This window comes from Marmota marmota, unplaced genomic scaffold (genome assembly GCF_001458135.2).
Source record: "Marmota marmota marmota unplaced genomic scaffold, marMar, whole genome shotgun sequence".
NCBI lineage: Eukaryota > Metazoa > Chordata > Mammalia > Rodentia > Sciuridae > Marmota > Marmota marmota.
Genome location: NW_025999960.1, coordinates 18,033,203 through 18,058,395, shown reverse-complemented (window position 1 = coordinate 18,058,395; position 25,193 = coordinate 18,033,203). Strand labels below are relative to the sequence as shown.

General features: G+C 43.4%; 1 protein-coding gene across 1 annotated transcript; it reads left to right on the top strand.

Annotated features, from left to right (window-relative positions):
- The first annotated feature begins 11,181 nt into the window (after positions 1 to 11,181).
- LOC107148658 (keratin, type II cytoskeletal 6C-like) lies at positions 11,182 to 15,524 on the top strand. Its single transcript, XM_015493398.2, has 9 exons — positions 11,182 to 11,784; positions 12,345 to 12,559; positions 12,888 to 12,948; positions 13,101 to 13,196; positions 13,323 to 13,487; positions 13,988 to 14,113; positions 14,253 to 14,473; positions 14,671 to 14,705; positions 14,807 to 15,524. The coding sequence occupies exons 1-9, from the start codon at positions 11,251 to 11,253 to the stop codon at positions 15,034 to 15,036; spliced, it is 1,683 nt and encodes a 560-aa protein (XP_015348884.1). The 5' UTR covers positions 11,182 to 11,250; the 3' UTR covers positions 15,037 to 15,524.
- The last annotated feature ends 9,669 nt before the right edge of the window (positions 15,525 to 25,193 follow it).

The window sequence follows — 25,193 nt, the reverse complement described above, 5'->3', positions numbered from 1 at the left end:
TTTTTAGGGATTGGCTAGCTTCACTTAGCATAATCTGCTCTAATGCCATCCATTTCCCTGCAAATTCTATGATTTTGTCATTTTTTAATGCAGAGTAATACTCCATTGTGTATAAATGCCACATTTTTTTATCCATTCGTCTATTGAAGGGCATCTAGGTTGGTTCCACAGTCTTGCTATTGTGAATTGTGCTGCTATGAACATCGAATGACATCAATTCTTTACAAATTCTCCCAGAAATTAGAAGCAGAGAGAAAAAATTTTTGACTCATTCTACACAGGAAAGCATCATTCTGACACCAAAACCATATAAAGACATTTTAAGAAAAGAACAGTACATATCAATACATGTTATGAACATAAAATAAAATTCTCAGCAAAATGAAACCAAATTAAAACCATCAAGTACACAAAGAATTATGTACCAGGATGAAGCAGGATTTAGTCTAAATATTCAAGGCTAGTTTAACGTCGAAAAGAAATCAGAACAATTTGCTATTGGGAAGTACTAAAAGAGAAGTCATATAATTATATCAGTTAAAGCAGAAAAAGTATATGTGACATAATCCAGCACACATTCAGATTAAAATAAATAAATAAATAAATCTCTCAGCAAACAAGAAGTAGAGGGTAACTTAACTTGGTAAAAAATGTCTGAAAAAGTTCTTGAATTAATAGGATTCTTAAGGGTGAGAAACTGAACCTTTATTCCCTAAAATTGATAAGACAGTATTTTCTCTCCCTTCAGTTATTTGAATTATACTGAAAAGCCATCTAAAACAATGCTATGAGAAAAAGCAACAAAATTTATATATATTAGAAATAAATAAAATTATTTTATTCTCATATTTTTATTATAATCTATGTAGAAAATCCAAAGAATATATCAAAAATTTCCTAGAGCTTGTAAGTAAAAATAGCAAAGTGTCAAGATACGCAATTATTATATAAAATAACTTGCTCATATGCCAATAACGAAGAAGTGAAAAATAAATATTATTCACATCACCAAAAGGTTAAGTACTTAGACATAATCTGACAAACTTATGTGGAGAATCTGCAGCTGAAATACTGATGAAATGCCAATGAAAGAAATCAAATATATAAATAAATGAAGAGATATTCCATACTTACAGTTTGGAAGACTTGATATTATTAAGCTGTCAGTTTCTTTCTGACTTGCTATGTAGATTGAACACAATCTCAATTTAAATCTCAGTAAGCTGTTTTGTAAGTCCTAACAAACTAAAGTTCATATGGACAGGCAAAAGAGCTTTGTGAGGTGAACAGGCGGCAGGGCGTTTCAGAGTGATGAAGGCTAACTCAGGATACTGTAGTGGTAAAATCATGATACCATGTTTCTCTCAAAACCCATAGAATTTCAGAGCATAGAGTCAACCTAAATGTGTAGAATTTTTAAAAGTTTATAATGTTAAGACATTTCACAAGAGAATGCCCAATGTGACAAAAAGAGTTTAACTTCGTTATGAATGCAGAAAATAACCTCACCGAAGAGGGATGGGCGAGAAAAGGCTGACCTGAGGAACTCTGGAAATGAGTGACGTCTGTAAGCCTATGGGCAAAGAAACTCCACATAAGCATTGTACTCTAATTGGTAACACTGATCCCATGGAGATACAGTCCGAGAATTCTGAACATACAGTACAAGTGGCCTAGTCAGTGTTTTCCAGAGAAACAAATTAAATCTGTCTATCTATTTACATATGTAACTAAGAGAGAGACAGAGATAGATTTACTATTAAAAAAAAATTGAGTGATGTGCTTTTGGAGGTCAATGGTCCCAAGATCTACAGTCAGCAAGTTGGATGGTCAATGTTTTAGGTTGAGTTCAAAAGTTTAGGCTGGACAAAACAATGCCCCAGCTCAGAGGTAGTCAGCAAGGGGAATGCCCTCTGACTCAGCCTTTTTATTCTATTCAGACCTTCAACTAATTTGACGAGTCCTGCTCACACTAGTGAGGGAGGGCAAGTTGCTTTACCATTTCAAATGTTAATCTCACACAGAAACATATTCACAGACACACCCAGAATAATGTTTCACCAAATATCCAGGCAACCTGTGGCCCTTTCAAGTTGACGCATAAAATCAACCATCACAACACACATTGTGAAATAGAACAATTGGGTAAATGGATGGCAGATTCTGGGAACCACTCTGTATATAGTCTGTATACAGTCAGTATACAGTGTGTGCACACATATACATATATTTCTTGCTCTGTCACCTAACAGGGCCTAGAAGCAATGATGCCCCAATACCCAATGAACAAATCTAGTATCTAGATCCTGGCTTCTAATACTATTACCCAATGTTAGTGTGATGGTTAATTTTATGTCAACTTAACTGGGCAACAGAGTGCCCAGATATTGGGTCAAATATTTATCTGTATGTTTTTGTGAGGATATATTTGTATGAGATTAACATTTGAATCAGTAGACCAAGTAAAGCAGATTGCCCTCCCTAGTGGAAGTGGGCCTCATTAGATCAGTAGAAAGCCTGAATAGAACAAAAGGCTGACTATCCTCTGAGTAAGAGAGAAGGCTTCTGCTCATGGGTCTTTGAAATGGGACATTAGGTCTTTTGGGCTCTGTAGCAGTGCCTGGTCTTCAGGTGCAAATGGGCACATCAGCTCTGCATTTTGGATTTTTCCCACCTCTAAGGTCATGTGAGCCAATTCCTTAATGTAAATCTCTATACGTTTATGTCCTGTTTCTCTGAAGAGCTCTAAGGAATACTACTCAGAGCAAGGATCCCTTGGAGAAATTACTGATTTTAAGACTAGGACAGGAAATAAACAAGACAATCTGAGAGCTTGCCATGCCAGAAAGAAAGGAAATAAAAAAGAAAAGAAACAAAAACACAACTGACAGAGTTCCCAATGGCTAAATTGGAACAATTTAAGTCATCAAATAAATCAATAGGAATGTGATCCAAAGTACAAAATAAACAAATGCTCGTGAGCCTATGTGGATATAAGTAAATGATGGAATAGGTCAATGAGAGAAGATAGACAGCTCTCATACAGAAGAATTGCAAATAGTTTATGTAAGCACTCCTCCTTCCCTGAGGTGGAATAGAACTCTTCCTCCCCACTTCCCAAGTGTGGGCTGTGATGAATGACTTCCCAAGAGTACAGTGTGGAGAGGAGGTAGAAGGTTAACTTTACAGCAAAGAAGTCTGACAAACTACCTTAACCAGGTGATCGAGGTTCACATCAGTAGCGACAAGTCATGAACCCTTGTTGTAGGGTGATGAGAATGGAACTCTACCTCTGTGGTCCTTCCCCTGGAACCCCAGAACCCTAGACTATTAACAAGAATAACACCAGACAAAGTCCAATCAAGAGTCTACAAAATACTTGGTCAGTATTCTCCAAAACTTTCAAGGTCATCAAAACAAGGAAAACCTGACAAACTCTCAGTCAAGAGAGGTAAAGGAGGCATATGACATGTATTACATGTGACAGCTTGATTCTGGAACAGAAAAAGGTCATTGGATAAAAAAACTAAGAAAAAATATGAATGAAATATGGACTAGTTAATAATATGTTACATTGGTGCTTTCATTGTGACTAATATACCTTACAAATGTGAAGCAATAATAGGGCAAGCTGGTGGTGTACAGAGGACCTCTCTGAACCATCATCACAATATTTCTATCTAAATCTATCCCCAATAAAAAAGTTCATTTAAAAAATTCCTAAGGTGTGGGCTTAAAATGCCTTCTGTGTTTTTAACTAACATTAATTTTGTACAAAATTACTAGTGGAGGAAGGAAGAAGAGAAGGAAAGAGAGAGAAGAAAAGAAATCATAGAATATAAGGAATATATGATAAAATAATTATAGCACTTATCTCAGGTCACCAAGTTTAATATTAAGCATGTATTTGAAAGTTATTAGAAACATCACTAGAAAGAATTGTAAAAGAGAGAGAGAAAATAATTTCCCTGACAATGATTTAATTTTAGGAATGTCTGAGATGAAACATGGTTATTCATTTTAGTACTAAAGAGAAAGTGTTCTGAGCTTCAGTCTCTGGATTTAAGGCCCATCAAGCTGGATGTGGTAGCACATACCTGTAATCCAGTTACTCAGAGGCTGAGGCAGGAGGATCATGAGTTTGAGGCCAGTCTGGGCAACATAGTGAGAGCCCATGTCAAAAAAAAATTTTTTTTAACGTAAATTTAAGGTCCATGGGAAAGAAACATTTAAACTGCATTCCTCCAGCCCTGGGGACTGAATAAGAAGAAATTAATTCTTTTTACGACAACATAGATGGCTTTTGAGGAAAGGAAGAATGCCTTAATACAGACTGGTCAGATATTTGATTTGATTTTTCAGTCCATGTGTCTGAAAAAGATAGCAAATACATCTTTTTAATAACAAATAAGGCCCTCAAATCTAAGAACTTCTGTTTGTTAGAAGGCATGTCTAAAGTCCATCTACCTGAATTTTCTGTGATGCAGCCGATTACCTGTGAATGGTCCAGTGTGAACTCCAGCCACCCAGGCATGGAATCAGTCTCAGGTGAGGGAGGGTGCAGCCCATTCAGAGGGGAGAATGCTCCAAAGATTGCTAAGACAGGCTGCTCCATGCCCCAGGAGCCGGCCCTGCAGACTTCCTTGTTGGCTGACTGTTAGTTGTCGTTGGCCTTAAGAAAAGCTGGCAGTAGATCAAAGGATGGGAGGAAAAAGGGGTTGTGGTGTTGTCTCTGGCAGTAACTGTATCCCTTTCTCCCCGGCTCCTGCTCAGCAGTCCCTTCACCTTCTCCACGGTGCCGTCACTTGCCAGATCCCCAGCATCCTCATCTCTTCATCTCTGAAACTCTCTTTGGAAATAGTTTTCTTAGTTTTCTGCTCAAGTCCTTGGACACCTCTCAGCCTTCATTTGTTCCTTTGACCTTCCAATACTTTTATAGCAAGCATTAGTCTTAATCAGAAAGCATTCTGCGTGCTTCTAGGACCCTAAGTGCCATAGGAGGGATCCCACCTGGTGACCAGGAAGCAGGAGCTCCTCTTTTCCCGTACTCCACTGCTCCAAACCAAACACACCCTGAAGTCTGATGGAGGTGCAAGCTCATCTTTCACCGAAAGAGGTTGAGAGTCTATGACCAAGGAACTGGGCTCTATCTACCCATGAGGCTCCTTCTTGCAGTGTTAGAAAGCAGAGATAAGAAGGAAAAATCACCCTCTTGTGATTCTTTGAGGTGTGCTCCCATAGACACCACATCATCCCCAGTGTCTCATGGTCTTCAGCCTCCTTCCCTCCTCAAAAGCTCTTTCTTTAAGGCCACTGTCATCTGATATCAGCCCCCTGGCCCTGTCACTTCAGAAAGGATGTTATTTTTGCTTCTGTTTTGAAAAGTGCTAACTATCCTAGAGTACATCTGGATGCTCATGAAAGTTTTCCTTCACTCTGTCTTTCTAAGTCAGTTGATCATCTACTTCCCCCAGTGGAACTCAGAAAAGCAGGGTCTTCCAGAGACATACAGGCATACGCAAGTTCCAGAACAGCATTTATAGGATGCTTTAATTTTAAGTCAAAAGGAAGAATATAGACATATAGAACTGTTATTAAAATACAAGGAACACAAGGAAAGACCAAAATTGAAGAAGAGCCAGGTGCAGTGGCACATGCCTGTAATCCCAGAAGCTCATACAGCTGAGGCAGGAATATCTCAAGTTCAAAGCCAGCTCAGCAATTTAGCAAGGCCCTGGGCTTGGGATGTGGCCTAATGTTTAAGCATCCCTGGGTGGTTCAATCCTGGTTAAGAAGGAGAAGGAGAAGGAGAAGAAGAAGGAGAAGAAGAAGGATTACCCATGGTGGGGAAGGAAGGGAGCAGGGTAGAGAAAGGAGAAAAGAATGGCAGTAAGACTTCTGTGAATATAACTTATTTGTATTTTAATTGGATTATGTAAATGCTTTACACATTGTTTTTAAATATTAAAAGGAGCAAGAAAGACACCTTCAAAAATGAAAAACAAATGAAACACACAGGGGAAAAGTTTACGTTTAGTGAGTTCAAAATATAAAATTTAGATCTGTATCTACACTATGATATATTCTAGAACAAAGAGTTCCACAAAGGAATCATAAACTATGTTTAGAAGACTTATTTATAATATTAACATTGGTATTGTTATTTTGAGAATACTGTAGGTATGTTATAAGATAAAACACATAAATGATGTGTTAATGTCAATCAGAGCCAAGCTTTCCAATGTGAGAAAATCTACATACAGGTATAAAAATCATCCTATAATCTCTTATTTGAGTTGAAGATATCAGTATAATGCTCTGATTTGTTGCTATTTATACATTTTTACATTTTTCTTAGCTCTGTCCATTGAAAAGGGATTTGCAGCAATGACAACATGGTGATAATGAGCACCCCAGCCACTAAATTTATGTATATTATCTCCCTATAAAAAGAATCAGATCTAGTTGGAGAAATGACTGATTCTCACCTCTGCTGCAAGGTGAGTACAAGGTAAGCCCGAGCCATCTGATGCCAGAAAACAAGGAAACTATCAAAGCAGAATGGGATCCTGTCAAAAGAATATCAAAGGATACTGGGGTTGGGCTCAGTGGTAGAGGGCTTGCCTAGAATGCATGAGGACCTGGGTTCATTTCTCAGCACCACATAAAAATAAATAAATAAAATAAAAATTTCATCGACAACAAGTAAAAATACTTTTAAAAAGGATATGGAAGCCAATCTGGAAAACTCCCATTGGCGTCATGCAGGACAATTTAAGCACGGAGAGGATTAATGACGGTAATAGACTGAAACGCACCAAATATATTTTTTTAATGTGAATCCATAATTATGCCCCAAACAAACAAACAAAAATGGCCTGAATGTTCTCTCTGACAAGCAGATGCTAACCACAATAAGGGGAAGGAAGTTCAGTGGATTAAACAAAGGGGAATGGAGGGAAGGGAGAAGGGATCAGAATAGGAAAGAAACTAGAATGAAATCGACATAAATTTCCTATGTTCATATATGAATCCACCACCAGTGAAACTCCACATCATGTCCAACCACAAGAATGGGATCCTAATTAGAATAAATTACACTCCATGTACATGCAATATGTCAAAATACACTCTACTGTCATGTATATCTAAAAAAGGAAATGGCCTAACAGAAAACCTTTTTGATTACATTTAGAGATTGCTAGATTCCTTACTCTCAAGAGTGGCAAATAAAGGGAAAGAATCGGGCATTTATTTTGACCTTCCAGTAAGAATTGAATATTAGGTTACCTAAAAAGTAAATGAAGAGTCCTTCTTTGAAGATGAATCCCATCTAGTTAATGAAGGCATGATAAAAATCAGAAAAAAAGACAAATTTATAATGAAATAGTGAAGTCATGAAATCGGAGAATTGAAGCAGTAAATCTGAGAATTGATCAGTAAACATTAAAATCTTACATGAGCCTTTATCCAAGATGGCACTGAATTCTAGGAAGGAAGCTCCTGCCCCTCCCAAAGCCAAATCCAAACCATAGATTTTGAAGGCCAAGAGGAGCACAGAAAGGGTGTCCACATCACCCACCTCCATCACTCCAGAGGGAGAAAAAACACCTTGGAAGAGCAAGCCCAGAGAAACAAGCTTGACCTCTGCACCATCACTAAGGTCCCCTACCACTGAGTCAGCATGAAGAGGGAAGACAACACTCTCATGCTCATTGTAGATGTCATGGTCAACAAGCATCAGATCCAACAGGTTGTGAAGAAACTCCACAACACTGATGTGGCCAAGGTCAGTGCCCTGCTCAGGCTGATGAAGAGAAGAAAGCATGTGTTCTACTGGCTCCTGATGATGATGCTTTGGGCCTTGCTGAAGAGTTTGGAATCATCTAATCTGAGTTCAACTAATAATTCTAATTATGCTTTTTTTTCCCCACAATAAATAATAAATAAAATCTTAGTTGAAAATTTCGTGTATTTTGTAATGGAAGGAGCAAGCTAAAACCACTGAAATCCCCTCATCAGTCTTAACATGACTAAAAATTGGACAACCAACATTAGGTTCTTTGCAATGTGACACAACAGAGGGAGGACACCTCAGCAGCTACCACACAATCTTGCCTATGACAATGGATCTAATCTAATCAAGTTTCTACTATGATTCTTAGTCGTACCTAGGAAAAACTGAGGCTAGAAGAATTGGGTGATACCAGGAAGAAATAATGAGCCAAATCCAGCATAAGGACACTTTATAGAAAGAAACTAAAAATTTTCTCCACAGATCAACAGCATATCAAAGAAAAGGACACGTTCTGCTATCGGATCAAGGATCTTAAGAGATGCAGCCCAATGTGGTAGGTGAACCTAGTTAGGACATTGTTTCAAGAAAAGCAGCCATAATAATGCATCTTTGAGATAATCAGAAGGTCACAGTATGAGGTGGCATTAGATTTCATTAAGGGATGAAAAACATAATAATGAAAAACACAATAATTTTATACAATTAAATTATAAATTTATTATTAGACATACAAACAGACATTTACAGGCCACTTAATTTCTAGATTTTCTGTAAGATATTTCAACCAAAAAGTAGTAGATACATGAAACAATGATGAGAAAATACTGGTACACGGAGGTTTCTATATTCATCACTTTCATTAAATCCGCTTGCAGATTTCAATAATGCAAAGTTTGTGTAAGCAATAAAATAGCTTGTTACATTAAGAAAAACACAAATACGTTTTACAATTTCTAGTGACAGGAAAAAAAAATGATGTCCTATTAGGAAACCTTCAGGTGATTCAAAAATGACTCTAAGGAAGATCAAGGCCCTGAGAGCAATGACAATTAATTAAATAAAATTGTTTTCATGAAGTTATAGTGGAAAAAATTTTAATTAATTTAGGTTAATATTTTAAATGTGGTAACTTAAATACAAATAGATGAATGGGTGGTTTCTGAATTTCACCTAGTAGGGGAAAGAGAGGCATTTCCCCCTTCTTAGAAATTACCTAAAAACAACATAGAGGACAAGAAATATAAAGGCAGATTCCACCCTCAAAAAACAAAATAAAAGATTTAAAAATCCCTAAACCAAAAAATAAAAGAACGTTCTCACAGAAACCAAAATCAAAATGAAATTGTTCAGAAAGCTCAGAGAAAAGATGCCCACAGCTGCGGCTTTCAAAAAACAAAAAATCCAGTGAAGGACACTCTCAAAACAAACAAATCAAAATCAGACAACATGGCAACCACAATGGAAAACCAAACAAAGCCTAACACTGAGGTCTTGCTACAAGCCAGTCGCTGTTGACTCATGAAACTCACCTACATCAACATAGAGGGCATGTCCTCGGGTGGAAATCCAAGAATCCCTGTTTGAAGCCAACAGAACTGGGTGTGCGAGCCACAGTCAGGACCCCATTCATCAAGAAGTTTCTTAAAACTGGGAAGGCAGAGCTAAATAAGGCATCAGAGAAAAGACCTCGGGGTAGCATTTAGGTGGTAACGCAAAGAAAGCAGAGAAATGGCAAACGATGAGCCTCTGTGTGCAGTGATCTTTGTAGGGTTGGTTGAGTTAAAGAATAAAGGAATTATTCACACAGACCTGTGTTACAATGAGAATTCTTGTTACCACAGAAATGGCCTTGGCCCCTCATATCAGAATACTTTTTTGCAAATGGCAGTTCCAGAAGGCATTCATCTCATCCAAAGATGAGAACGTGCCAAAAAAGAACCATGACAGGATCCACACTCTAAAGATGAAAGCAATAGAAAAATAAGGTAAACATTTATTTATTTATTTAAATACCTTTCTACATTGCCGCTATCTCTGTACACATATAAACCCCCACCCCTCTAGTAGGCTCTTTCTCATACATGTCCTTGTAACAGCACAGAAACGTCCAACTAAAATTGTGAGAAAGATACAAAAGGAACTGATGACATTAATTGCCTCCATATATAGGAACTGGGTGAGGATGGCCTTGAACATATATTTTATTCCTTCAACATGTACTATAAAACAATTAACAAAAATTTTTAAAAAGAATTATGAATTTAATTTGTAAATATATGAATGAATGTGTAGAAAACAATGTCTAATACTTAAATAGGCAATCTACTATATGTACACAAGGAATGTTTATATATAGAGAGAAGTCTTAATACATTTCTAATGTTTACTATCAGTTGGTAGAAAATAGAAAGGACAAAGTAGCATGTCAGATGAACCCCAGGAACACGCAATCAGAAATACCCACAGACTGAAAGACTATATATGACAATTCACCTAATTATCTTAACAAATATATCAAGGGAAAATGAAGGGATATTTTAAATTTTTAATTATTTGAAAGACATTTAAAATATATGTCACTCAAATAATACATACGTGGTACTTATTGGGAATCCAGATTTGGAGAAAAAACAAAATATAAAATTAGTAATATCAAGAGGGATATTGGGAGATCCAATAGACATTTGTTGACTTTAAGGAATGCATACATTTTTAAAATCTAAAAATGGTTTATGACTATGTTCAAAGGGTATATCATTTTGATGCTGACATTGAATTATTCACTGAAAAATAATACAGTCAATGATTTGTTTTCAAATAGTCTGGAGTTGGAATATGGCAGATTGTGGAAGAAATAAGGGTGTCCATGACATAGAAATTGTTAAAGCTATGTGACCGATATAGAGGCAACCTTTATGTTTCTTCTAATCTCTACCTGGTTCACACTTCATATAAAGAAAAAACAATTTATAATTACCATTTGTAATCATTGGGGGAAAAGGTAATCTTTCTATTAAGTCTTATGCAGTAGATTTCTTTGGATCCCTAATTTCTCTGTTAGGAGAAAAGAAAGATTGGGGAGAGGACACTCAGGATGCTCTGAGACATGGGAGAACCTTTGTTAGGATAATGACTAACTCCCAGCTACAGTGAATTGAGAATAGTCTTATTGTACTGAGATCAAGTCACAGCTGTAGGCAGAAGTATTTTCCCTGACTAAAGGAAGCCAAAAATGCAATCTGGTTATTTCATAACTTTTCTAATAATCCAGGTGTGATCTCACTGTTTGTAAAGCCCAGCCCTTCCCAATCTGCAAGCTCACCTTCCAGCCCTGAGCCCAGCCCACTCACACCATATATAAGCTCTGCCTCAGTCCATCTCCTTCATCTGCTCCTCTCTGCTCTGCCCTCCAGCCTCTCTCGCCTTGCCCAGCCTTCTCGTCTCCAGGCACCATGACCAGCAAGTCCACCACGAGGATCCAGAGCAGCAGCAGCAGCCGCAGAGGCTTCAGTGCCAGCTCAGCCAGAGCCCCAGGGCTCTGCCGCTCTGGCTTTAGCGGCATGTCTGTGTCCCGCTCCAGGGGCAGTGGTGGCATGGGAGCGGCATGCAGAAGCGCAGGCTTTGGCAGCAGGAGCCTCTATGGCACAGGGGCCTCCAAGAGGATCTCCATTGGAGGGGGCAGCTGCGCCATAGGCGGCGGATATGGCAGCGGAGTTGGAGGTGGCTTCGGCTTCAGCAGTGGATTTGGTTTTGGAGGTGGAGCTGGTAGTGGCTTTGGGCTCGGTGGCGCTGCTGGCCTTGGTGGTGGCTACGGGGGCGCTGGCTTCCCTGTGTGCCCCCCTGGAGGCATCCAAGAGGTCACCATCAACCAGAATCTCCTGACTCCTCTGAACCTGGAAATCGACCCCACCATCCAGCGGGTGAGGACCGAGGAGCGTGAGCAGATCAAGACCCTCAACAACAAGTTCGCCTCCTTCATCGACAAGGTGAGATAGGATTTCTACCTAAAAATCCACTCTGAGTCTGGTAATAAATGCCAAAGAAGGAGAGGAGAGGGAAGAATTTTCAGGCTTTGTGCAAATACTGTTTTACAGGGGTTCCCATTTGCTCCTGAGTCCTGCATTTGGGGGCCCCTTTCTTAGTTAGACTGGCAGCCAGAGCCTGATTCTCATTCAGAGGTGATCCACGAAGGGCTCCATGATTACTATTGGAGAGAGAGAAAAGCTCTGTGCCCCACTGTAGCACGGCTGAGGCACAGGAAGGCAGATGTGTTCACCTGGTGGCAGCCCGAGTGCCTTCAAGGCCCTCAGCACGAGGCCACCCACAGCTCCAGCCAGCTCTTCCAGGTTTTGCCTGGGCCCGCAGGACGGACCTATCTTCCCTAGAAGAATGAGGTTGGGTACTTCACTCTGGACCTCCCTTCTGAGACCCAGGAGGGCAGGGCACATGGAAAAGTTTAGGGGACAGCCGGTGACATACAAGAGTGAGGAGAACATGGAAACAAGAATTGCAAGCTTTTCTTTCTTCACACACTGCTCCCCTCCAGGTGCGCTTCCTGGAGCAGCAGAACAAGGTCCTGGACACCAAGTGGACCCTGCTCCAGGAGCAGGGCACCAAGACTGTGAGGCAGAGCCTGGAGCCTTTGTTCGAGCAGTACATCAACAACCTCAGAAGGCAGCTGGATGGGATCCTTGGGGAGAGAGGCCGCCTGGACTCAGAACTGAGGAGCATGCAGGACCTGGTCGAGGACAATAAGAAAAAGTAGGTTAAAGAGGAATGGGCTCAGGATCCCAAGGTTCACACCTAGACACGAATGAGTGGCCAGGGCTAGATGTGGGCATGACCACTGAGCACTATATGTTCATTGAGGTGAATATCAAAATCCAAGGCTAGAAGAAAATAAACCAATATTGGGGCATCAATAAACATGGGAGGGCAATGATTTGAAAAATTTAGTCACCTTTCAGGCTTTCAGTGGCAGGAAAGATAGACTTAGATATTTTCTATCTATGGAAAGTGTTAGATCCCAGACTGCCTTTCAGCTTCAACCACCCACTAGCTCAGATGTGTGTCAACCCTCTTCTCCTAGATATGAAGATGAAATCAACAAACGCACAGCAGCAGAGAATGAGTTTGTGACCCTGAAGAAGGTGAGCTAATTAATCAGGGTTCTAGTTTCTCTGCTCAAGGAGAGACATGACTCTGCATCCCCCTCCCATCTCACAAGACCATTGCCATGGTGATAAAATGGGGGCTGGGCAGGAGGGCTCAGCTGACTCCAAACTGTCTGCTCTTTCCCCAGGATGTGGATGCTGCCTACATGAATAAGGTGGAACTGCAAGCCAAGGTGGACAGTCTCACAGATGAGATCAACTTCCTCAGAGCCATCTATGAGGCAGTGAGTATCTCCACCCCCATTTCCTTTACTCAGATGGGTTCTGCAGGGTGGGGAGTCCTATGTCCCCATTGGGCACCTTGGTAAGCAGCCCAGGCCAAGATGACCTTAGGACCTTGCGCTCTGCAGGAACTGTCTCAGATGCAAACCCACATCTCAGACACTTCTGTGGTGCTGTCCATGGACAACAACCGCAACCTGGACCTGGACAGCATCATCGCCGAAGTCAAGGCCCAATATGAGGAGATCGCTCAGAGGAGCCGGGCTGAGGCTGAGTCCTGGTACCAGACCAAGGTGAGCAGTGACTTGGCAGCCGCTAAGGAGGCCCCAGCCCCCCCCCTGAGCTTAAGAAGCCTCCTGACTTCATGGGGGAATTACTGAAAGGAGGCTAAAGTCCTCTCACAGAAGCTGTACCCCACATGCTTAGAACAAACTCTCTCAGATATGATGTCCCTGTCTAGGAAGCAGAAGAACCACTCCCAGGCAGGAGCAAGCTCCCATAGATAAGGACCAAGTCATCTTTGCTTAAACTTCATTCTCACTGATGGCTCTCAGAGACACAGAGCACAACATTGTCAGTCCCTGAAAGAACTAAGAAGTCTCTGGTTCCCTAACTGAGATGTTCTGTGGCTTGGTTCCACTGTGTCCAGCCACTTAACATCAACTTTTCTAAAATTCATTGAGGAGAAGCCAATAGGTGGAGATAACTCACTGACTGACTCCGAAGCGAGACAGCATTGTGCACATGTAAAACCCCACACATTCTCTGTCTCCCTCTCCCCCCTGCACGACAGTATGAGGAGCTGCAGGTCACAGCAGGCAGACATGGGGATGACCTGCGCAACACCAAGCAGGAGATTGCTGAGATCAACCGCATGATCCAGAGGCTCAGATCGGAGATCGACCACGTCAAGAAGCAGGTACAGGGCAGAGACAGGGTCGGGGCTGCTTGTCCATGCAGTCCAGCCTTCTGGGCTCTTCTTCACTGGGCAGGAAGAGCAGGGATGAGCCTCCTGGAAGGCCCAGGCTCCAAGCCCATTTCCTTGCTTCCCCTTGCAGTGCGCCAGCCTGCAGGCCGCCATTGCTGATGCGGAGCAGCGTGGGGAGATGGCCCTCAAGGATGCCAAGAGCAAGCTGGAAGGGCTGGAGGACGCCCTGCAGAAGGCCAAGCAGGATATGGCCAGGCTGCTGAAGGAGTACCAGGAGCTCATGAATGTCAAGCTGGCCCTGGACGTGGAGATCGCCACCTACAGGAAGCTGCTGGAAGGCGAGGAGTGCAGGTGGGTGACACACCCCCTCTGAGCACCTGTGGGAGGGGTCTGGCCCTGAGCAGGGGATTGTGGCCAGTAATGATGGGTGCTGTCAAGAGACTCTCTGGATCAGGGGTGGGCGGTCTCCATGAGCCTCAGGTGGAGGCCTCTCCTGGGATCAGGTATGGGCTGCGGAGGACTCATCCTCTGTGTTCCTCTCCTCCTAGGCTGAGTGGCGAGGGCGTTGGACCCGTCAACATCTGTAAGTACTTGGCTTGTCTGCCTCCCAGTTGTTGACCTTGTGAGCTGGCTCAGGTAACAGAGTGAGCTCACGGTGTCTGTGTCCTGTTGTCCTCCCTACAGCTGTGGTGCAGTCCACTGTGTCCAGCGGCTATGGCAGCGCTGGGGGTGCCGGCAGTGGCTTCGGACTGGGCGGAGGCAACAGCTACTCCTACAGCAGTGGTCACAGCCTTGGAGGTGGCTTCAGTTCTGGCAGTGGCAGAGGCATCGGGGGTGGCCTCAGCTCCTCTGGTGGCAGCAGCTCCACCATCAAATACTCCTCCACCACCTCCAGCAGGAGCTACAAGCACTGAAGTCCTGCACTGGCCCTTGTCCCACCCTGCTCAGCCCTCTGGTGTAGAGCCCTCTGCTCAGGATCTTTTCCTCCTCTGCCTCCACCTCTGCTCTCTAGCTGGGGCTGCGGAAGGCCCCTGCTCTCCTGCCTCCTCTGTCTACCTTCTCCTCTGAGTTTCCACAGCTCATCTGTAGAATGTCAATAACCATTGTCACTCAGACATGGGAACATCGTTGTGATGTTCCTTTGTATAAGAATTGCCATTATTCTGTGATGCCTATTCCATATGCTCCATTTAAGAACTGAACATGAGTCCACTGCAGACAAGGAGTCCTCCCTCTGATTTCTAACTTCCCTGTTGTTGTAGCTGCCTTCCGGGATTCCTCATCTGCCCCATGCATGGTCTTGCTGTTCCCTTGGCAATGAACGCTATGTGACATAACCCCTCTGGTGTTTTGAGTCTGTATCCCCACACTATTTTTCTCTGGTCTCTTTGGCTTTATTTGTTCTCTTAAATAAAGTACATTTTAAATATATTTTAAGGGCTTTTTGTTGTTTTTGATAATTTTCATGCTCCATATTGACTCTGAATCTCTCTTTCTACAAACTGTTCATCATCTTTGGGGGACCATCCCTCTCCCACTGACAGTGCACCGTGCTCCATACCTAACGTGATGTAGGAATTTTCTAGATGGAGATCACCAATACTCTTCAGCCTTCCACACTTCAGGATTTTCCCCCCAAGTAGAGTCTTTTAAAAAGCATTAAGACTAGGAGGGAATTGGGTCCTGGAAGATGGATCAGCACAATCTTATAACTGAAGTTCACTATTTTTTTTCTTTTGTTACCATCATTTTGTGGCTTGGTCCCTCTGTTATCTCTGAGACTCCTTCAGAAACTCCACCTCCCATTCCCCCACCCCTGGGAGACACTACACAGATCCTACAAAATAGAAACTGTTGGCAAGATGGCACAATACTCATCTCTCTCTCTCTCTCTCTGATTATTAATATAACTGTTGCAGAGATTGCTTTGATACAAACCCTGAGATGTATCAATCAAACCACATAGTACAGAGAGGAGCATCCAGGACCTCAGGGTGTGGATTTATAGCCACATGCTGCTAAATGTGTTGGATGAATTTGACACAACCCAGACGTACTTGAGTTCAAGGAAGATGCCTCTTGCAAGAGGCTGGTTAAACACATAGAACTATACACCTAAAAATGGTGAATTTATTTGTCTATACCTCACACCTTAATAACCCTGAAAAAAAAGTGAAGCTGTAAAAGTCAATAAAATCAATCACTAAAATCTCAAAGCAGTGTTGGTTAATGATTTTGTTTTAAAGTACTGTTGGCACAGATGAGATTAAACCATGTTCCATGTTAGTCAATGACTCAGATTAGTGAGGACGTGGTTCTTAAGATCTTTGTCACTTGGCATTAGGATGTTTAAAATTTTTTTAAATTTTACACATCCATGCAAATTTTGACAAGCAAAACTAGATGTGGGAGGTTCATTTAAATCTGTCTAGATATCAATGTCTTTGACCTTTAGGCAGAGACAAACTCTCTAGATTTTAGGCCATGTTTACACAAGCTTATTCTGGAGTCTGGCTAATCAGACATTCCACAGCATGTCTTATCTATAAGAAAAAGAATACATAGCATGGGAAACTTCCACTAGAACAACAATACCCATCTCAACTGTAATGGTAATTTGCTAATTTCAAGCCACAATGGATACCTTCTCTGATCAGATTAGGTCTAATCTGTTTACATGGCTGTTACATGTAGGCAAGGGTCTTACTCCTGGACAGATCACTAGGCAGAAGCTTGGGAGTTGGGGAGACTTTGGGATTAGTGATTTCCCTCTGTGTCTACCACTGCAGTCTGAGGTCAAGGCAAGATAGAAGCAGACCTTGAAACTGCCACACTGGACAAAGCCCAGAAGCTGATAGAGAAACATCCCAAAGTGGCAAGACAGACTCAGTTCTCCTCTCCCTGTGGAGAACTCCAGGACAGTAGGCCACCTACAGGTACCCCTTCTGTGAAGGCCATGCAAGGACCCAATTGTGAAGAGGCCAACTGGATGCCAGCTGATTGCTGGTTAGAGCAGGCATTATTACTATCCCTGTCACGTATGAATAGGGTCATCCAGACAAAACAGAGTACACCCAGTTAAATTTGAACTTCAGAAAAACAATAAAAATATTTTAGTATGTTGCAAATATTGCATGGAATACACTTATACTAAAATATTATTTGTTGTTTACCTGTACTGCACATCTGTATTTTTATGCTAAATCTGGTAACCCTGCCTAGATGATAGATCTGTCCTCATACTGAATGTGATGAGGGCAAGGGTGGCTGGACTGTTGCTTTGGATTTCTGCTGAAGGACAGACAATAGGCAAGGACCAAATATAAATCCCTTTCCTCTGCACCGTCCCCTCACCGTCATCTCAGGTCTCTGCTTCACGCACCTGCCCCACTCCAGCAGCCTGGGCTCTCCTAAGGGCTTTTAGTCTTTGTGGTCCTCTTTGTCACTCCTTCGATATAGTCCTACAATTTCTCAAGACTGATCCTCCAGCTGGTGGCCCATAGGTTGTTTTAAAAGACAATGTATTTATTATGTTTGTTATTTATTAAAAGATATTAACCCAGAAAAAAGGAGGGACACAAAGAGGTTAAAATACTAAGTTTTTGATTGTGAGGAGTGAGAACTTGGATAATTACTATTTTTCTTTTTGTGCTTTTCTGCTACATAAGAATAAGTGTCCTGCTGCCCGGCCCCACTGCAATACCACTTTTATTACACACTGAATTCACACGTTTTCTCTTCAGTCACATTGATCTCTGTGCCTGATTACACCATTGTAGAGCTTTATATGACAGCTTTTTATATACATTGTTTCCTGATTCAGCAAGTCCTACTCATGGTTTGTTTTCAGTATTTTCTGGTTACTCTTCTTGTTTGCTGCATCGTTTTCTCTTATCTAAAGGTAGCATGTGAATATTGTTGACTTCTGTACCTTGTTCTTGTACCCAATCACCTTGTTAAACTTCATCCCCATTTTAAAGATGAGAAAACCAAGCCTCAAAAAAGTTAAGTAACATGACAACGAAGAGGCAGAGCAGGATCCAAGGGTTGATGGGCCTTGATTCGTAATCTGTGCTCCTCCCCTTCTCTGGGATGTGTGGTCTCATGTGGACTCAGGCTTCCTCAGCTCCCCTTTGGCCTTTGGCCTTTGGCCATAGGGAGGGACTGACCCGTGCCTTCTCTTGGCTCCAGCCTCTTGCATTTCTTGCCCTCTGGTGGAGGCACCCCTTCCCTGGGCTGCCAAAAGCAGTGGCAGGAGCTCTCTCTTCACCTCAGTGAAGCAATGCTGGCCCATGACCTCAGCTGATGACATACACGCCAGCGAAAACACCAAGCAACGCCTCCCCTCTAGCCTGGGGAGTCCAGCCCACACTAGGAGGAAGATGATTGCTTTTTCCCAGGCTGGGTCTGTTGCCACTATCTCCTCCTTTAGCTCTGAACTCTGGCCAGTTTTGTCCTTCCTCTTTCCAAGAGCCTCTCTAAAGCCTCCTTTCCACTTTTCCCACTTTGACTTCTTGTCTACTCCTGGGCGATGAGGAAGGAAGGAGTAGAGTGTGACCATCATTAGCTCGTTACATTTGCCTCTGAAAATATCTTCACAATTCACTCCTATGTGCCCTCTGTCATTTATCAGTCCAGCAGTCACTTGGCAATGTAGTCAAAGGCAGCCTATGGCATGGCAAGGTTCTGGACCCTAAAGAATAATTTAAAGGAATGTAGGTACATTGTTAAGTGCGGCTGACTTATGGGTCTCCTGTGAGCAAACCTTCTCACCTGGCCAAGCTAGAACTCTACCCATAACACACACACACACACACACACACACACACACACACATACACACAGAGAGAGAGGGAGAGAGAAAGAGAGAGAGAGAGCCCCAGAGGCAAGGCAATGAATGCCAAGTGTGAAGGCCCATGAGAAATGGCAGGCCAGCTTCAGGGGTGCTCAGTAGAACCCATTCCTTCAAGGACAAAATTTTTAAAATGTAGGGAAACCCTGCTTCAATACTAAACCTATAAAATATCATGATGCCCAAATAGCATTATCATAGCAGAGTATATACATGCGGATCTTACAGAAGCATTCAGCACTCAAAACAAACTAGAAGCCTCAATTCCATTTATTACCCAATAATATCTCATAAATTATTCCAGAAAGAATCTATATTCATCCCTAAAACTTCCCTCCAGGGAATACATTCCTGTTTGGTATTAGAAGGTAGAAGTAATTGAATCCCACTTGGTGAAATTTAAGTTTACTCCCTAGTGGTATCAATAATAACAATGACAAAGAAGCAGATTGGTCTCTGATCACAATTCCTTTCTCCTTTCCTCATACCTCCTATTTCCCAATTCATTCGTCATTTGCATGAGTTTTTGGGCTCCCTCAAGGGCTGGCCAACTCTTGCTTAATAAACTAGTGCTCAGGGGTGAATGAAAGGCACTTGCAAGTATTTCCTTTAAAAGGAATTTGTCTCTCTCATTGGCCTGATGAAGCACATCCAGAATATGCACAGGGTAGGAATCACACAGAGGGCACTGGGGCATCTGCCCATGAGGTCATTGCCATTTATCCCTTTCCCTGGAAGAGAGGAGAGAGTAGTATCCTGGCTGCTCATCATGGACACAGAGCTGGTCTGCTCCGTGGACACCATTTCTTCCATAGATTCCAGTAGGACATCTCTCTGATTTTACCCTCTGCAAGCTGCATGTTGATCAATTGCACTTGGATTGCATACCAAAAGAGCTGACTAATGAGACAGCCCTGTGCTGTGTCCTTCTTCAAAGAGACTAATTCCCTTGTACTAATGAGTCATGGGCCCTAATGTTCCTTTCCTCTATATCCAGGCTTTGGAATATTTACCCTTCTTAAAGAAGAGCAAGAAAAGGTTCTTGTTCTACAGTTATATCCAGTCAACCAGTCCCAGTTCAATGGCTCTGTTTCCCAAAATCATCATCAATGTCATTGTTGCCACCTTGTTACCAGTGACTGATTTGGTACTGCAGGTCAGTTGGGCATTGTACAGCCCAGAATGAGGCAGGAACTCCTAGACAAGTATGGGTGCCCCTTGGAACTAGCCTTCCTAGGGATCATGGGAAACACAACCCACATTCAGATGGTCCTGTCCTTGGAAACACCCAGGTAAACAGTGCATCACCTAGATGTCTCATGTAGGAGTGCAGCTTGATACAGATGAGGTAGGTATATGTTCTGCAGATGAATGCAATCCCATCCCAAGTGTGGGTGGATTCACTCTGTGATTTATCCCTGAGAAATGTTTAAGCCAAGCCAGCCTGCTGAACCTCCCCTTCTATGCTCCAGGGCTGATTCCTGCAGTCTTCTGTGAGTGCCCAAAATGTGATATTTGAAGCCAAAAGTGTGAGCAAGGCTCATCTGAAATCCTCAAGTCCCATCCAGAGATGAATCTCACTACTCCTTGAATTTCACATTTTCTAATTCCATCATTATATGACTATTGCTTAGACATGTTGGGTTTATCTTCCACAGCTCAGCAAGCCCCTAAGACGTGGGAATTATAAAGAATGATAATTTTCCAGCCTGGAGATCCGTGTGGCATGGGAATAGAGCACTGTGCTAGGGGATAGGAGATGATGATCCTAGTCCCAGTTTTATTCTCAATTTCCTGTAGGACTCTGGGCCTCACTCTCCTCACCCATAAAATATGGGACCTCTATATTGTGCACTTCATGAACTTTGTTGGACCTGAGGTAGATAAAAAAGACCTGGGCACTGCCCATGCACTCACAGCTGGTCACTGCCTGGTCACCAAGAACGGCACCCTTCCGGGTGTCTCAAGGCTCCCAGTGCACATCTGGGCTACCTCTAAGGTGACAGCTCACCAGTATGACCCACTTTCTTGTTACAATGTGGGATACTTTTCTCCATCCATTGTTATGTCCCTGTGCCAAGCATATCACAGGTCCCCAACATGTGTTTCTTAAAAGAACGAATGAATGAATGCACAAGTGCAATCTATTTGAAGGCTCAAGTCAGAAGTGTTTCTTAGACCTAACTAGGCTGAGAGAAGGAAGCCAGGATGCAAGATGGAGTCATGAGTTTTCAGGATGTTTAAGTTCATGAAAACAGAGGCAGCACCAGGCCTGGCATAGGGGTGAGGTGCCTGCTTCTGGCTCTTACTTCCTACCAGGTGACACATCCCCCAACCCTCAGCAGCAACCACCAGACCAGTCACAAGCCAATGAGGTGGTGTCAACAGCGTCCCTCAGTGTGCCAGTATCATCCAGCCCACCAGTCTGTGCCCACGGGCTGTGGCTCTGTGCCAGTGCTCAGCATGCCGGTTTTCTAGGTCTTGCACTCCTCAATTCAGAGTGGCTGCTGGGTGCCCTCCTCTGAGGAAAAACTGGAGCAGCATCTCATCCCCCACCCCCACCCCCACTTTCCTCTCACCAGTTTCCTCGTTGGGCAGCTCCATCTCTGCAAAAACTAGAGAGACTTGGTGGATGAAGCATCCCCATTCTGGGAACAAACAAGGCCATGAAAGTGGTTGGGAGGAATGGCCTGTCTTGTCTAAAACCTTCCAGTGATTTCTGCAGAGATGCCAACATCTTAGCCACTCCTCCCCCTACAAAGTCCCCAACTGTGTGTCACCAGCAGCAGGGAGTTTTTCTCTTTGGGTTTTATAAGGTCAGGAAAGCTCAGAGCAAATGTGGGGAGCAGAGAGATTTAGGAATCAGCAAGCACATGACTTGGGTCCAGTTTATCTGAGAAGCTTTCTTTAGATGGGGGAGTTTTGAGCAGAATTACAGAATTATAGTTTTTGTTCCCACACTGACCCTGGTTTCCTCATCTGCATGGCTTCTTCAGGTTTTAAAAGACAAATTCTACTCCTTTGCTTCACTTTTCTTTCCGGATGCACTCAGTCAGCAGCACATGCATTTAGATTGCTATTTTGTGAAAGTTTTTAGTGCCTGTGTTGAGCTTTGTACAGGTACATCTGTTGGCTGTGTCAAGTACTTGATCATGAAGCAAAGGGACAGCTCCATCTTGCTTTTCTTAGACACAAGTTTGAATGATAAGAGTACACCAAAGTGGTCTCAAGGGCTGTCTGTAGCCTGCAGAAGGATCTGCAGCAGCCCATCCATTGGGGTCCATGAGAAAGGCCTGATCTGTTTGACTAGTGGAAGGAGCAGATGAGTGACACTGGCTACATGTAGGTAAAGTCCCAAGTCCTGAATCTCAAGAGATGATTGAGATCAACTGGTCTGTCAGTGCCCTTTGGAGACTGATAATGATCAGTTAATGCAGGAGCAAGAGGGTCGTGAGGAGGAAGGTCTGAGCCCTTAGAGGCAGGCTGGGTGGCACCTACTAGACATTGCAAATATTGAGGAAGTATGGCTGTCCCTGCATAAATAGTCAAGGTAGATAAATGTTTCTGGCTGGGCTACCTCAGGGTCCACTGCAAAAGTTACCTTCTCCACACTCGGCCCAAGGAGCATGCCAAGGGGAGACCCGGGTTACAACTGCACCTGCAAAACACCTCTGCTCCCCCTCCTCTTCCAGCATGTGCTCCAGGAGGGAAGGGGCTTTTGTCTGCTTTGTTCATAGCTGTTACCTCCTATGTCTAGCACACTGAGTACTGGCACATGACAGGTGCTAATATATACTTACTCACTAAAGCCAGGATTCCCTCAGAGAGGAGGAGGGGTGCAGAAGCAATCTTGCATATTGGGCAATGGCGGGGCAGTGACTGTGGCCTGGGTCATCAGACCAGTCTGCTATGGAGAGAGGCATTTTGTCTAGGCTCCTCCTTTGGCCTTGATTAAAAGCCAATGCTCCATGGTGCATACCCAACTTCTAACCCTGAGGAGGTGTATCTCTACATCTTCCCTCTACCTCCACAACCTGATTGCCACTGGTACAGCCTCCTTGGAATCAGTCACCTGCTAAAGGCCTTTGTGTCCCTCTGAGGCAGATGGGAACACACTGAGCAGGAGGGGCACACCTCAGGAAAATAGAGGGCTTGGCTGTCCCAGCTTTGGATGCCAGAGTGCATACCCTGCCCTTGAACCCACCACTCCTCCAAACCTCAAGAAAACTTCACCCAAACATACTCAATAATATAGAGTTGGAGAGACTCAAGAATGCTTGAAGAACAGAAGGGAATATAAGCCAGATACCCTCGATCACACGAACTTCTGCCACATTTCAATTTAGGGAGCTTAGGAGGCAATTTGAGGAGAAAAGAAGCTACCCAAGCCTCAGTGGTAGATTAACCCCCAGGCCAGCAGAAAACCATCACGCTGAAGAACAGGCCACACACAAGTGTCCTGAAGGACAAACTTCGGTACAGTCTATCTGAGAAGGTTTCTTGGGATGGGGAAGTTTTGAGCAGAATTACAGAGGGAGTTTAAAACAACACCAAACCCTTCCTGACAGAGAGCAAAGGACAATAACAGTTAAGTTTCGAGCTTTCAAGAGTGTGATGACACAGGCTGTCAAGTGGGCCTGGTGTCCTAGGCATTCATTGTCCACTAGGGTAAAGGTCACAGTGCAGGGGAAAGGTCAGAAGGGGGAAGAGGGAAGAAAGACTCACCTCTGTCAATGTAGCTTACCAACTGCCACTAGTAAGACGATGTCGTTAGAAAACCACCATCCTCGTGGGAACATTAGAGAGACGAGGAGGAGGAAGAATAAGAATAAGCAGACCAGAGGTCATGGCTGAGAGAAACAGGAGTGGAAATGAGATGGCCATGCCTGAAAGTGGGATTCCCAGGAGGGAGAGTGGGAAAGGATGGAATAGGCAGGAAAGTAGGCAGCCTGGAGCCAGCTTCCCCCTGGTGGCACTCAGGCAGACAGTGGGACTTCCATTCCTTCCCTTGGGCATCTCAGAGCCAGTTCCGCTCCGGAGCCCAGACCCTTACCAACCTTTATTCTGTGGAAAGCTCCAAGGAGTTTACTCAGCTCATCTCAGAAAACAAACAAGCGTTCCTTCTGGGAGACAGATTGTCATGTAATGAGGAGTATGGAAAACAAAGATATTTATTCTTCCCACTGGAGAAGACAGACCTGCACCACCCAGGCTAGGCCCTGGGTACATTGGCAAGCCGTTGAGAGAATTCCTGAGCTCTTCCTGGCCTATGTCAACAAAAGTTGTGATTCAGAGGTTCCCTGTGGAACCTGAGACTCGCAGACAACGTCTAACTGGAGCAGAGGCCCAGCCCCTGACCAGAGCCTCAGGGAGGAGGTTGCTGAAGACAGAGATCCACCACTCCAAGTGCCAAGTTGCCATTCCAAGCAGGTGAGCGCATCTGCCAGCCACTGGCTACCCATGTGCTTCTCAAAGGACAGCTGTGTGGAAGGACCATGGCACCTGGCTCTGCTCACCAAAGAGGTCATGATAGCCTGCCTTCTGCATTAATCACTTGCCTCACTTCCTTATCCACACAATGGAGACTGAATATCTATCATTTCCTCTCTCACTCGCCCATCCTTCAAACCCACAGCAAGAAACAAGGTCAACAAAATCAAGATAATCTAGCCATTTCTCTGGGTGAATGTCCCCATAGTAGAGATAAGGGGAGGAGAAACAGGAAGAAGGGGGACAAGGAGCATTATAGACTCCTTGTCAGCCTGTCACTAGTACAGGGGTGGGGGAGAAAAAAATCTTCTACTAGATGCAGATTTGGAGCTCTTTTGATGAAGGAGTGAAGAGCTGGGTATCCCCATCCTTGGGAGGAGGGGATGTCTGTGACCCATCTGGAAGAAGAAAGCCTCAAAGTTAGCTTAGAAGTAGCGCTTCACTGGATACCATCAATACCATCTTGTTCAAAATTTCTTTAGTACTGGGTGCGGTAGTGCATGCCTGTAATTCCAGCGGCTTGGAAGGCTAAAACAGGAGGATCACAAGTTCAAAGCCAGCCTCAGCAAAAGCAAGGCACTAAGCAAATCAGGAGACCCTGTCTCTAAGTAAAATACAAAATAGGGCTGGGGATGTGGCTCAGTGGTCATGTGCCCCTGAGTTCAATCCCCAGTACCAAAAAAAAAAAGAAAGTTCTTTAGCATCTCACAGGACCATGAGTTTATTACT